Source organism: Bubalus bubalis, chromosome 4, assembly GCF_019923935.1.
Source record: "Bubalus bubalis isolate 160015118507 breed Murrah chromosome 4, NDDB_SH_1, whole genome shotgun sequence".
In the NCBI taxonomy this organism is placed as follows: domain Eukaryota; kingdom Metazoa; phylum Chordata; class Mammalia; order Artiodactyla; family Bovidae; genus Bubalus; species Bubalus bubalis.
In genome coordinates, this window is record NC_059160.1 from 127,769,394 (window position 1) to 127,784,452 (window position 15,059).

The following is a 15,059-nucleotide window of genomic DNA, read 5'->3' on the forward strand; positions in this document are numbered from 1 at the left end:
AGCTGTCAATAACATTAAAGGAACGCAGGTAGTGTAAGTTGCTTTTGGCAAGAAAGAGCTATCCTCGGGGGGCCCCTTTGTCTTATCACTAATCTTAAACGAGGCAACCCCATGCTCCACTCATCTCGGGCCCTGGCACACCTTTCAAATCTTTTCATCACACAATATCTTGCCTAACTTGTGGGTTCTCTCCATAGGTCAAAGAAGTGTAACAGAAATGAAACATAAGTAGTGCACAGGTGACCAGATCTCTTCCCTAGCTTCCCCTTCAGGAATCTCCAGAACAAACTGTGAACAAGACAGTATTTCAGGGAGAATCTCAAGGGATCAAGAGGCCCGCACACACGCCTGCACGCCGTGGGGGGCGGTTCTGATCCCCCATCTCAAGGCTCCACCAAGATTACTTCCCGTGTTTCCCCTTAAAACCTTCCATGGGCTAGCAGAATCCTCAGAGGTGGTTTCTAGGTGACACCAAGTCCACCATCTCCCCAGATTGCCAGCATTCTGATAAAAGCAATTTTTTCCTACCAACATTTGTCTCTCTGTCCAGTATTGATTTTTGAGTGGTGATCAGCTGGATCTGATTTGGTAAGGGTAGGGAGGTTTAAGAAGGATGTTGAAGGTGAGTGTGGGGAGGGTCTCTGTAACATGTGGGGTTTGCGGGCTGGCTGGGGGCTACATGGTGAAGTCTTTGTTCTATGTCCTACAAAATCTGCAATAAAGTCTACTTCAGTCTATTGCACCGGTGCTTTTGTGCAGATGACGTCTCCGGAGAAAGACAGCACCTGAAGATCATAGTGGATGTTTCTACATTATACCTCCATGAACTGCCCAAACCTCTCTTGAGTTCACACTGATACTTCTTCCTACCTTTGCAACCCAAATAGCTGCATAATGCAGTATTTTTCCCCTTCTCTCTCCTTTACTTCCTTGAGCTACAAATATCATCCTTTCCTTCCTTTCTCCACGAGATACTCTTCCAAGCAGAGAAAACTATGAAGCCTGGAGGCGGGTTCTGCAGTTGGCAACACACCGTGTGAGCCATGGGGCTCGTCCCTGGCTTCCCACCCAACGTGTGTCCTTCCCGGGCTGTGTCTGGGTGCCTCTACCCACAGCTGGCTCTGTGGGACTCCTCTTTGCGATTATTTTTCCCACAGGGCCTCCAGCTGTTTCCACTTGTTCATGCCTCTCTCTGGGCTCCGTGGCTGGCATGGCGCACAGGGGAACGCCTGGAGGTCCCCTCACTGTACGAGGTCAGAGAGTTCTAGGAACTGCTCCTCTCCTCCTCCCACACAGCTTCCCTCTGCCATTTACCCCCAGGATCCTTCTTTCCTTCTTCATTTCCTGTGATGAACTTTCACCCACCCTAGAGAGGCCACTTCTTTTTCTTGGTGACACTCTTCCAATTTCCTCCCTCCCCAAGGCACCTGTTGGCTTCCCTGCTGGCTTAGTGGTAAAGAATCTGCCTGCCTAATGCAGGAGACATGGGTTCAATCCCTGGATGGGGAAGATCCCCAGAGAACAAAATGGCAACCCACTCCAGTATTCTTGCCTGGAAAATCTCATGGACAGAGGAGCCTGATGGGCTACAGTCCATGCCATTGCAAAGAGTCAGACATGACTTAGCGACTGAACAACAAGGTGCTTATCATGGTCAATTTGGGGTATCCTTGATGGATTCTCTTTCCACATTCTGTTTGTAGTCTAGCTAATTGATAGCAATATACATCTTTTTTTCCCCCAAGCTGCATCAAGTAGATTTTTCCCCAAAGCCCTCCTGTGCCCTGAAGCAAGCGGTGTCTAGTGCTTAAAAATCCAGTGTGAGCTTAACACTCATTAGAATGGCTATTATTTTTAAGAAGGAAAATAAGTGTTGGCGAGAATGTGGAGCAACTGGATCCCCTGTGCATTGCTGGGGATGAAAGTCAAAAGTGTTAGTCACTCAATCGTGTCCGACTTTTTGTGACCCTATGGACTACAGCTCACCAGGCCAGTCTGTCCGTGGAATTCTCCAAGCAAGAAAACTGGAGCGGGGATCCATTCCTTTCTCCAGGGGAGTCTTCCTGACCCAGGAGTGAGGTTGAGGTGGATATAAAAAGGTATGGCTATCATGGAAACCAACATCGTGGTTCCTCAAAAAGTTGAACATGGAATCACTATATAGGCCAGCAGTACGACTTCTGGCTGTACACAGGGAAGAGCTGAAAGCACCAACCCGAATGCATTCCATGTTCGTAGCAGCATTACTGACAAAAGGCTAAAGGTGGAAACAACTCAAATGTCCATCAGCACACGAATAAGTAAATAAAATATGGTAGATACATGTAACGAAATACTATTCAGCCTTACAAAGGAATGAAATTCAGACACCAGACAAAACTTGAAGGCAGATGCCAAGTGAAATAAGCCATACACAAAATACAGACAAATACTGTATGATTCCACTTGTAGGAATGAAGTACCCTGAATAGCCAAATTCAGAGAGATGTAAAGTAGAAGAGAGGTTTCCAGGGGCTGTGTGGCAGGGGACAGGGAGCGAGAGTTTAACAGGTGGAGTTTCTGTTTGGGATAACAAAAAAGTTCTAGAAATGGATGACTGCATGATGTTGGGGATGTACATAATGCTACTGAATTACACACTTAAAAACGGTAAAAATTACAAATTATATGTGTATCTAGTCACAATTTTAAAAACTTAACGTTTGAGGCTGTGTGAGCACAAACAAAAAAACCACATGTGACTGTGCAGCTCTGGCTGGGATGTGGTTCCTGGGGGCCACCTCTGTCCTCAGGCAGTCCCAGATCATCTCTTCAGGGATCAAACTCTGCCAGCTCAGAACCAGACCTGTCATGGGCCCTGTAATCACCATAGAGGCTACAGGGGCCCCGGGAGGCCTCTCACGAGATCAAGGAGCTGCAGTTCCACAACCCAGAACTGCAAGAACGGGACCGCCCAGCCCGTGACACCACCTGAATAGCACACTGGATTCTGAGTTGCCCTGTGACCTCCGCTCCTTCTCTGGGAGACTGACATATCCGGCAGTGACTCCTGAAGAGCCCTTCCCCATGGGGATGTGTACTCCACCATGACTCCTGGGGTTCTGATGGTCACGAGAGAGGATCTGTTACCATGGAGAGCATCTTCCTTGACAAACCAGAACTCCCCACCATGGCAACGGCTTCTGCTGCCCCCTGGCCTCTGGCAACGTTATCGACTGCGGTTAGGTCATCCCACGGCCCCAGCTGCGCACCAGCTGTTTTCATGACCTGTTCCTGTGCACACAGCTGCCTTCCCAGCACGACAACTGGCTTCTCTGTCAAGTCCAAGTGCTTGCAATGAGCCACGGTCAGCTCATACTAGCCTTCCCTCCGCCCCCATGTCACTTCACAACCAATCCCTTGCTCATGGCTCCAGGAAGTCTTTTCTGAGCAACGTGATGGGAACATTCCATTCGTTTCTCTAGCCCAGGACCGTGCCAAGGGCAGGGCGGGTGCTCAGGGATCTCTGTCCAACGAGTGCATCCCCTCGCATCCTTGTCCTCTCAGCAAAAGTCTGTCCTGCCTTTGAACCACTAGTGCCTGCAATGCTCATCCTTAGACCCATTTCTACACCACTGGGCTCCTCCTCTTTCAGAACTGTTTCTTTTCTTGCTCCCTTCTCTAGGCTAAGGATTAAAGATGTTTTATTTGTAGCTGGTATCAGTATGTGCAGATATAGCCAGTCCGCTTAGACTGATGTGTATCATCCTGCATTCCCTTCTTGCTTTGTATACATCATGTCACTTACTGGGCATGTTGCTGCCTCCTTGGATAGCTGGTACCCGAAGCTCCCTGGGGAGGGGGATGGATGGAGGCCGACTGATAGAGCTGGTGTTATCTGGTCATAGCTCTGGGCAGTGGGAGCCTCCGGGAGGGACTGCTTGCTCCACCAACAGAGGGCAGTAGGAGTCACCCGCTGCCCCACAGATTCTGTCCTGTTTGGGTGAGAGCCCTGGTTTTATGTCCTCACAGGGTACAGACACACTGGACTGGTGTTTTCTGCTGTCAGATGCCCGATGCACTTCCAGCTCCATTCGAGTCAATGCACCTAACTAAGCGGCATCTCGGGGCCTCTCGCTCCACCTGGCCTCCTGCTCCCTTTGAAGTGGCATCTGGGGAAGAGCTGGCATTGTTCCCCCAGTGCAAAGACATCTCGGCTCCTCAGTGAAGTGAACGGGGGGGAGGAGGCTGGTACCCTCCTTCCCTTTCACCCAAGGAGCAGCTGACAAATGCATACATGATTCGACGCGGCACTTCCCCCAGCACCCCTGTCAAAATACCTGATGTTGTCTCATCTCCGAGTCACTGGACCAGGCAGGAAAACTATGATGGACTGCATGGTTCAACTCCCTCTCTCGCTTACGGGCATGACAACTGAGTTAGAGAGAACTGAGATGAACACGGGTCTATTTTAGGCGATTCCTTATGGAATTCACACACACTGTATATTTTGCATCCCTTGGCTCCTCGGGCATGCTTGGAACCCTGGAGCAAACGCTTGTCTGTAAATGTTACAGCTGCCAGCGTCGGCTGGATGCTCTTCGGGGTGACGTGTTCACTCTCACGCGGCTGCTTTGGACATGGGGGGACTGTTGTGAGCGGAGTGCTGGTCAGAGGGCAGGCGGGCCTGTGACGCTTACCTTCACCCTGTCCATGCAGGCTTCCATCTTCAGCTGCTCCACAGCTTTCCGGGCTTGGGAGATGCTGGTGGTGCTGTTATTGGACATGCCTTCTTTCATTCTGCTGCCCCTGGAACAACCAAAGCTAAGGAGTTTGGAAGAGTTGCTTGTCTGAAAGCAGAGCCCCCCTCCACTTTCTCCCCCTCCCATCCTCTGCAGCTTCTCTGTCCAGGTTGGGGAGTCACGGGAGCAGACCCTCCTGGGATCAGAGGATCACCTGAGTGATGGGAGCAAGACATGGGCTTCTTGGGCCACCTGCCATCTGCTCCCTGTCACCAGGGCTGAGAAAGCCTGACAACAGAAGCCCATGTCTTTCTCCTATCCTTACACCCCACTGCCATAAGAGATTTGATTGAGATTTGTTCAGTGATTTGTTAGTAATAAATCATCTTCATACACATTTGTTGTTGCTGCTGTTGTTGTTTTTTGCTGCATGGCATGTGGGATCTTAGTTCCCTGACCAGGGATTGAACCCGTGCCCCCAGCAGCGGAAGCGCAGAGTCTTAACCACCAGACCACCAGGGAAGCCCACCACTGTCATACACCTTCTTTCACTCTTTCCTCAAGCATCTCTAAAAGTTGGCAAAACAGTCTGAATTTTGTTTTGCACATCAAGAAAGAGCAAAACTCAGAGAAATAAAAGCCAAGAGCTTCTTCCCACAGCCAAGACCTGCTGGTCTAGGACCCAAACGGAAAGCGCTGCCGCTTAGCTCAGGGCTCTTTCCTCTCACAGAGCGCCCCCTAGCTGTTTATAGTGCAAAGCACAAGTTTCCCCTGCAAGAGCTTGCTTTATCATTCATTTAAATTTGCTATTATTCCAAAAAGTTTATATTGTTTTTAAATAACACACACACAAACACCCCTCCATCCCCTATTCCAAGCACGGAAGACCCCTGTGATGCTAACTGTTCTGCAGGAAAGCACACGCCATGGGTTACTGTTACCCTGTTTAATGAGAAACTCCCTGGAGACCTACGCCGTCAGGCCTGAGAGCCGGGGGTGGGTCTCACAGGCGACAGTGGTTTTGTGTAGCGCACAGGGAGGTGTGAGGGGGCTGGGCCGTTCCCGGGGTGTGCAGACCACACTCCGGGTTTCCTCATTCAAGCAATGACTCTCTGGCCCAGATGAGGCCTGACGTCAACTTCATTTATTCCCAATGTTTGAAAAATAAAATTTGCCTGTTGTGATACGTGGCAGCCACCAAAGTCAGAGTTAACAGGGGTGTGTTCCTCTCTTGGTTGCAAACTTTTATTCAACAAGAAGAGAAGGAGAAGCAGAGGAGCTGGTTTTGGAGAAGCAGAAGGGGTTTTGAAACTCGGGGGAGCAGCTGCCGACGCCCTACTCTACACAGATGTGTGCGCATCTCTGCATGTGTGTTTGGGGCTGTATCCCTGCCTGTGCCCATGTGCCTGACGGGCATACTCTGCTGGCCTGTGTATGCGGCGGTCCCCCTGTGGATGTGTGTGTTTATGCATTCTTGTGTCCACACAAAAGGAGGGAGAAGATGCAGGCCAGTTCCATGCCTCCCCAGCCCAACTGACAGGGGAAAAAGGACCCTGAAATCATTGCCTTCAGGCCCTGATCCGCCTGCCCCATTTCTGAATCAATCCTTCTCTTTCCTCATCACCAGTTTGGGGCTTTCGCAAGTTAGGGGACTTGGGGGTGGCGGGGACCCAGGGGGCTGGTTAGAGGAAGCTGAGCTCAGGATCCGCAGGAGGGAAGAAAGGGAGAGGCGGGGGAGGCAGAGAAGGAGGAGGGGGCTCTGTACTGTGTGCACGTCTGGGTATGAGGGTATGTGTGAATGTGTGCAGGTGAGGGTGTGTGTGAGTGTGTGCAGGTGAGTGGGGTGTGGGTATAAAGATGTATGGGTGGGGGGTGTGAGTGTGCACACAGGTGTACGAGTGTGATGATGTGTGTGAGTGTGTGTGGTCAGGTATCTTTCTCCTCGGGCACATGGATACACTCACACAGACAGCTTGCCTGGGGAGGTTCTGACGGCCACACTTTGTGGTGTGTAATTTGGTAAACTCAGAGTCGGGGGCAGGGCAGCGCACGATGCTGCAATCCCCACTGCTGCTGATCTGACCTGACTCAGGACAGTCTTTACAGTTTCTGGATGAGTGGATGTCTTCGTGCCTTTTCAGCCATCCTCCCTAACATGCCTTATCTCCACAGACCCTTGTGAAGTGTTGGCTGGCAGAGCTCTGCAGTCTGTCTCTCCAGGAAATCTCTGAAAGACAGCTATTGCCTTTGGCCTGAAGGGACTGAGCAGCTTATACTGTGGGGGAGGGGGCGGCAGCGGTGGTGTTGGTTGACAATCCCCCCCATCCCCTTTGTCATAGCAAGTAGCTGGCCAAGGATGCCAGCCTGAGTCATATCTCTGTTCCTAGGTGGGGAAGGACACAGCTTGATTTCCAAGCCAAGGCCAGCAACCCATGGAGATGGCTTGTATCTCCTGCTGCTCCCCCATCACCCACTCACACGAGGGATAATGTGAAATGAGGGGTGAAACAGCCTCCATAAGGGCCTTGCATCTGGGCTGAGAATGCAGTGATGGAGTGAGGACCTGGCCACACATCGAGGATCCGACGGCCAGTCTCACCCCAGGCCCACAGTGCACCTGCTAGCAGCGACCCCCGCCCTCCAAGAACCTGTTCTTGGTCAGGGCCCCTCACGTCCTCACCCGCTGAGAGATGGCAGAGTGTCAGGCCTGTGCCGGGGACCAGCTGGCGGCAGGAGCAGCTGACAGTCGACAGGCGAGAGGCTGCGTCAGGACCCTGCTGTGAGCTCGCCTGGAAGCACAACCAGAGATGGGTCACCAATGCGGCAGGAGCCGGCTGATCCCTATACAGCCCGTCCCTCGAAGTCCTGTCCTTGCGGCCAGCAGCTGTCTCTCCTGGAGCAGGCCACAGGGGAGATGGTGAGCTAAAGGTGGGAAGAGAAGCCCCCAAGCTGACCAAGAGCACAAGGGAACATCCGGAGGCCACGGACCACCTCTGCCAAACAGAAACAGCTTATATTTTCTTAAATTCTGAAATATGCCCATTGTAGAAAAATGTGAAGATGGAGAAAATTGGCTTCCCTGGTAGCTCAGATGGTAAAGCATCTGCCTACAATGCGGGAGACCTGGGTTCAATCCCTGGGTTGGGAAGATCCCCTGGAGAAGGAAATGGCAACCCACTCCAGTACTGTTGTCTGGAAAATTCCACGGACGGAGGTGCCTGGTAAGCTATAGTCAATGGGATCGCAAAGAGTTGTACATGACTGAGCAACTTCACTTCACTTCTCTCCTCTGGGGCTTCCCATGGTGGCTCAGATGGCAAAAAGCCTTCCTGCGGGAGACTCGGGTTTGATCCCTGGGTCAGGAAGATCCGCTGGAGAAGGGAATGGCTGCCCACTCCAGTATTCTTGCCTAGAGAATCCCCATGGACAGAGGAACCTGGTGGGCTACAGTTCATGGGATCACAAAGAGTCGGACACGACTGAGTGACTAACACACACTCCCTCTTCCAGAAAGGACGACTCTGGGACAATGGAACTCCCTCCCCCTGAACTCCCAGCACCCTGCCCTGCAGCATCCATCTCCTGGGATCCCAGTGTTGTTCTTGCTCAGTCCTATCTGACTCTTTGTGACCACATGGGCTGCAGCACGTCAGGCTTCCCTGTCCTTCACTATCTCCTGGAGTTTGCTCAAACTCATGTCCATTGAGTTGGTGATATCATCCAACCATCTCATTCTCTGTCGCCCCCTTCTCCTCCTGCCCTCAATCTTTCTCAGCATCAGGGTCTTTTCTAGTGAGTTGGCTCTTCACATCATCAGGTGGCCAAAGTATTGGTGCTTCGGCATCAGTTCTTCCAATGAATATTCAGGGTTGATGTCCTTTCAGTATAGTTCAGTCGCTCAGTCATGTCTGACTCTTTGGGACTCCATGGACTGCAGCACACCAGGCTTCCCTGTCCATCGCCAACTTCTGGAGCTTGCTCAAACTCATGTTGATCAAGTTGGTGATGCCATTCAAACATCTCATCCTCTGTCATCCCCTTCTCCTTCTGCATTCAATCTTTCCCAGCATCAATGTCTTTCCAATGAGTCAGTTCTTCTCATCAGGTGGCCAAAGTATTAGAGCTTCAGCTTCAGCATCAGCTCTTCCAATGACTATTCAGGATTGATTTCCTATAGGATTGACTAGTTTGATCTCCTTTCTGTCCGAGGGACTCTCAAGAGTCTTCTCCAACACCGCAGCTCAAAAGCATCAATTCTTCAGTGCTCAGCTTTATTTATTTATTTTTTTTTGGTGCTGAGCTTTATAATCCAACTCTCACATCCATACTTAACTACTGGAAAAACCATAGCTTTGACTATACAGACATTTGTTGGCAAAGTAATGTCTCTGCTTTTTAATATGCTGTCTAGATAGCTTTTCTTCCAAGGAGCAAGAGTCTTTTAATTTCATGGCTGCACTCACCATCTGCAGTGATTTTGGAACCCAAGAAAATAAAGTGTCTCACTGTTTCCACTGTTTCCCCATCTATTTGCCATGAAGTGATGGGACCAGATGCCATGATCTTGGATTGTTTGAATGTTGAATTTTCAGGCAACTTTTTCACTCTCCTCTTTCACTTTCATCAGAGATCCTAAAGGAAATCCCAGAAACAAAGCAAAAACGAAGCCAGACTAGACTCACAATGCTGTTTATCCCCCAGGCTAGAGGGGCCTCCAAACGTGTTTTGGTTTCAGATATTTGGCCAGTTGTGCAGCTTCACAGACACCAATGCCTTCTGTTTCCAAGGCGATTGTTTCTTCCTGTCACAGTTATTTGTTACATCTAAACGCATCACTGACTCGATGGACATGAGTTTGAGTGAACCCCGGGAGTTGGTGATGGACGGGGAGGCCTGGTGTGCTGCAATTCATGGGGTCGGAAAGAGTCGGACACAATTGAGCGACTGAACTGAACTGAGACATTTCTCATCCCCACAAAGCTGTTAGGCTTTTATGGAGTCTTATCCTCCTCTCCTTCCCTGTTTTGTTTCCTCATTCTCTGCTGTTAGAAACCCCTTTGGGGGCTGTAATTTGAAAAGATACACGCACCCCAGTGTTCACAGAAGTGCTATTTACAACAGCTAAGACATGGAAACGATGTAAATGCCCATCAACAGAGGAATGGATGGAGAGGACGTGGTTCATACATACAATGGAATATTACTCAGCCATAAAAAAGAATGAAATAATGCCATTTACAGCAACATGGACGAACCCATAGATTATTGTACTAAGTTAAATAGGTCAGAAAGAGTTTACTGATACCAGTTATATGTGGAATCTAACATATAACACAAATGAACTTACATTTGTGTAAAATATACAAAACAAATATGCATAAAATATACAAAACGAACTGACTCACAGACATAGAGGAGAGCCTTGTGGCTGCTGAGGGGACGGGGGGGGATGGATTGGGAGTTTGGGGTTAACGGATGTAAATTATTATATATAGGATAGATAAACAACAAGGCCCTACTGTGTAAAACAGGAAACTATAATCAATATCCCGAGATAAATCATAGTGGAAAAGAATTTGAAAAATAACATATATATATATATCTGAATCACTTTGCTGTACAGCACAAATCAACACAACATTGTAAACATTAATAAATTAAAAAAAAGAAAATTCTTTTTGGCCTATTTCCTTGTTTCTTTCACAGTCCTCTCGAGACCCACTTCCGTCTCTGTCTTCGAGCCACGGGTTTTCCAAGTGGGATCTCCACTGCTAGTTAGTTTCAGTCACTGGGGGGGCCCAGCAGGGTCCCAACTGGAGAAGCCAAGGAGGGTCCAGCAGGGTTTCCACCAGGAATCCCCACTCCCACAATAATCTTCCAAAGGGAGCCAGACAGATGGACAGACATGTCCTAGAGACCCTCCAGATGAGGAGCCAGACAATGGCCATACCTAAGACTTCCGTGGCCAGGGATACTTCCTCGTGGAGCTGGTCCCACCTCAGCACCCGGACCTCCGCTTCCCTCTCTGCTCTGCAGAGAGATCCTGACATCCTAAGCCTTCCAAGCGAGGCGCGAGTCCACTGGCTCTCAGGCTTTGCTGTGCATCTGAGTCACGTGGGGTCCCAGCTGGTCCTCTTAGGGCACACACTCCATCAGCAGGGCAGGGAGGGACCCATAGCAGCAGCCCTGGTTGCTGGGGGGATGGGCGCAGGATCTCAGCCCCACCCAGGCCTGCATGGAATCCACATTAACCCGAGTCATTCACATGTACCTTGTAGGTGGAGAAGCCCTCTGTTGGACTAGATCTTGAGCCCAAGACAACGAGACTTTCCCCAAGACACCTGAATTGGTAGTGAAGGTGGCGGGTGGTGGGGTCACTGCTCTCCTGACCCTCAATGTGAGCCACAGTCCCTTCCAGCTTTGGGGACTCCTCTTTCAGATGATTAATTCCGGTGGCACTTTAAGAGACCACACATCAGGAAAAAGCTGTATTGATTTCATCCACTTGGCATTTGCACACAGTGTCTTCCCTCTGATGCTTGGAGCGTCTTTCAGATGTCAGCCCACCAGCCGCTCTGGTCCCTTGAGGGGCTATAGGATCATCGCTGCTTCTCAAAGGAGGACAGGTGTTGGTATGGCCAGGAACCCAGCTCCTCACTGGCTTCCTTGATCTGGTTGCTGAAACATGCTTTCTTTCTTTAATTGGAGGATAATTGTTCACAATGTTGTGTTACTTCCGACTGTACAACATGTGAATCAGCTGTACGTATACATATATCCCCTCCCTCCTGGACCTCCCTCCCACCCGACCATCCCACGCCTCTAGATCATCACAGAGCACCGATCTGGGCTCCTCATGCTATAGAGCAGCTTCCCACAAGCATCTATTTTACACATGGTAAAAAACACTGCTTTTTAATAGCACTAAATGTTACCATGATGTTTTCCAAAGCTTTTTTTTTTCCCCCCTGAAGAAAATATACTCATCCCTAAATAAAATGCTGTGGTCTCACTGTGGGGGCCTGGGAAGATCTACCAGGTGGCCATGGGCTGGGAGGAGCCCCTGGTGCACAGAGGTACATAGATGCCTGGGTGCCCAGAGTCAACACAACCCAGGTCCATGTGGACATGACTCTTGCCTGGGCAAGAGCAAATCCGGGCTTCAGAGCAGTGATGTTAATTATCCACGGCTGCTGCTGTTTCACATCCTAAATGGAGCTAATTTAGCTCCTGGATGTGAAGCAGGCTAACTGCAGTCACATGCATTTGCTAACAACAATGCTGGGCCTTGAGGAACAAGAGTCACGGTCTCCACTGGGGGTGTCACACGTGGTTCCAAGCAGCAGGTCAATGGATGTCCTCTTACACATGCAGCATATATTTCTAAGTGGATGTAGAACCAGAGGACTTGATGTGGACTGGAGCATATTTGTGGGTTTCTGTGAAAGACTCTGAGGCCAGGGGGCACGAGGCTTGCCTGTCCCCAGAGAGAGCTCAGGGGCCGGAGGAGAATAACTAAGGCAGGACTGTAGGGTCATAGGTGTACACAAGCATCCAACAGAATCCACTCTCCCCTTTTCTCATAATAATATAATTGTAGCTGATAAAACAGATGCTCACATACTGAGGTATGGGGAGGTCATTATTGCTTACATACATGCATGACTTGAATTTTAGACTAGCTAAAATAGACTGTTTGTGGCCGATCAAACCTACATTGTACAGTGGCTTTAAAAAATTTTTTTCCCCCAAAAGTTTAAGTATCCTCTTGCATTTTCTGGCCCCTTTATTTTTTTCATTGCATTTTTGTTATTTTTATTTTATTTATTTTTGGGCTGTGCCATGTGGCATGCAGGATCTTAGTTCCCTGACCTGGGATCAAACCTGTGCCCCCTGTATTGGGAGCTTGGAGTCTTAACCAGTGGACTTCCAGGGAAGACCCCAAACATCTGCTTTAAATATTAAAGAAAAGGGCACACTGGCCATGTGAAAAATAAAGATTAAATGCCCCTCTTCCTGGGACATTAAGGCTGGGACTCCTTTGATAATAAAGACTCCTTTCCCAGGTGCCAAGGTCATGCCACCTTGCTGTGTATGTGCTGGTCTATTTGTTTTTTAAAGTTTGAAGGAATGTATCCCTCAAACTTCAAAAAAAAAAAAAAAAAAAAAACAAATAGACCAGCACATACACAGCAAGGTAGCATGACCTTGGCACCTGGGAAAGGAGTCTTTATTATCAAAGGAGTCCCAGCCTTAATGTCCCAGCTTGTTTAATGTTCTTTGTTCTGACAAGATATAAAAGTGTGCTGAATACCTTGAGAGGCTATCTTCTGGGCTATATCTTCAGTACGGCTTCAACAGAATTCTTTTCTATTCCTATTATAGATTGTTTATTGATTATTTTCAGTGACATGGCCATGAACTTGTTCTCCAGCATCCCCAGCAGGTAGGCGTGGCTTTGTGAGTTTTCTCATCAGTGGAAAATGAGTGGAAATACAGGCTGCCACTTCCCACCTGGGCCTTAGGATACTACGTGCGTGTATGTGAGTGTGTGTGTGCGCCTCCACACACCTTCCCCACTCCATAATCTGGACCACGGATGTGTCGGTAATCAGCCAGGGCAGGCAAAGACAGGCCCCTGGGCAGTGGTTCCCCAAGCAGGATCCCTGGACCAACAGCCTTAGGATCATCTGGGAGCTTGTCAGAAATGCAAATTCTCAAGCCCTACTGAGACCTGCTGAGTGGGAGTGGAAAATGGTTTAACCAGCCCTTCAGGGGGTTGAGGTGCTCAGGAGAGACTGAGGACTACAGCCCAGAGGCAGGAGAGGGAAACAGATTATAAAGAGCCTGTGTCTCTGACATGCACTTACAGCTCAGCTGTCCCATCCAGCTGGGCTGCTCACCTCTGGCCTTGGAGGTGATGGAGAGAACTGTTCTATGCATTTTATATCACTGTCTTTCTGGGGCTCTCTGTCCCAGCAGCTTTGCATCTCCCTAACCAATGGTGGTGATTTAGTCACTAAGTCGTGTCCAACTCTTGTGATCCCATGGAATATAGCTTGCCAGGCTCCTCTGTCCATGGGCTTCTCCAGGCAAGAATACTGGAGCAGGTTGCCATTTTCTTCTACAGGGAATCTTCCCAACTCAGGGATTGATTGCACATCTTCTGTATTGGCAGGTGGTCTCCTGCATTGCTGGCAGATTCTTTACCGCTGGGGCACCAGGTAAGTGTTTCAGTAGAAGTCTGTAGACTGTGCAAGGGAAACACTGTGGCCTTGGAAAGACTTCCGAGTCTTGAGACAAAAGTACTAACTTAATGCTGAGAACTACACAACATTAATAAAGGAAACTGAAGATGACTCAAAGAAATGGAAAGAGGAGGAGTAAATATTGTTAAAATGGTCACACTTCCCAATCTATAGAGTTAATGTGATCCCTATCACATTATCCATGATATTTTTCACAGAACTAAGGCAAATAATCCTAAGATTTACATGGAACCATAAAAGGCCCAGAATTGCCAAAGTGATCCTAAGGAAAAAGAACAAAGTTGAAGGCATAATCCTTACAGACTTCAGGCAATATTACAAAGCTACAGTAATCAAAACAGCATGGTATTGGCATAAAAACAGACAAATGGACCAATGGAACAGCATACAGAGACCAGAAATGAACTTACACATCTACAGTATATTAATTTTTAGTGAAGGAGGCAAGAATATATGATGGGAAAAAGACAGTCCTTCAGCAAGTGGGGTTGGAAAAGTTTTCTGCATGTAAATCAGTGAAGCTAGAAAACATCCTCACATCATAAAAATAAACTCAAAATGGCTTAAAGACTTAAATGTAAGACATGACACCACAAAATTCCCAGAAGAGAACAGAGATGAAACATTCTTTGACCAAAAATCATACCAATGTTTTCTTAGGTCTGTCTCCCAAGGCAATAGAAATAAAAGCAAAAATAAGGAAATGGGACCCAATCAAACTTACAAGCTTTTGCATAGCAAAAAAAAAAAAAAAACAACCATAAACAAAATGAAAAGACAACCTATCGAATGGGAGAAAATACTTGCAAATGATGTGACCAACAGGGTTTTATCCCCCAAATACACAAATAGCTCACACAGTTCAATAACCAAAAAACAACCTAATGGAAAAATGAGCAAAAAACCTAAAGAGACATTTCTCTAAAAAGACATACAGAAGGCCAATAAGCACCTGAAAAGAACTCACCATCGCTAACAATTAAAGAAATGCAAATAAAAACCACAACGAAGTACCACTTAACACTGGTCATACTGGCCATCATCAAAAAGTCTACAAATGATACATGTT

At 48.3% G+C, this 15,059-nt stretch overlaps 1 protein-coding gene across 2 annotated transcripts in view; it reads right to left on the bottom strand.

The window, feature by feature from the left end:
• Positions 1 to 15,059, bottom strand: part of GNG4 (G protein subunit gamma 4) — a 64,509-nt gene that overhangs the window by 27,705 nt on the left and 21,745 nt on the right. Inside the window, exons 2-3 of one of the 2 annotated variants that reach the window (XM_025284535.3) lie at positions 7,402 to 7,510; positions 4,680 to 4,788 (exon numbers count right to left, since the gene is read on the bottom strand). In XM_025284535.3, coding sequence (XP_025140320.1) covers positions 4,680 to 4,778 — 99 coding nt within the window. In that variant the 5' untranslated portion in view covers positions 4,779 to 4,788; positions 7,402 to 7,510. Of the gene's footprint in view, positions 1 to 4,679; positions 4,804 to 7,401; positions 7,511 to 15,059 lie in introns of those variants that run through there. The other variant, XM_044942050.2, reaches the window with a different exon arrangement.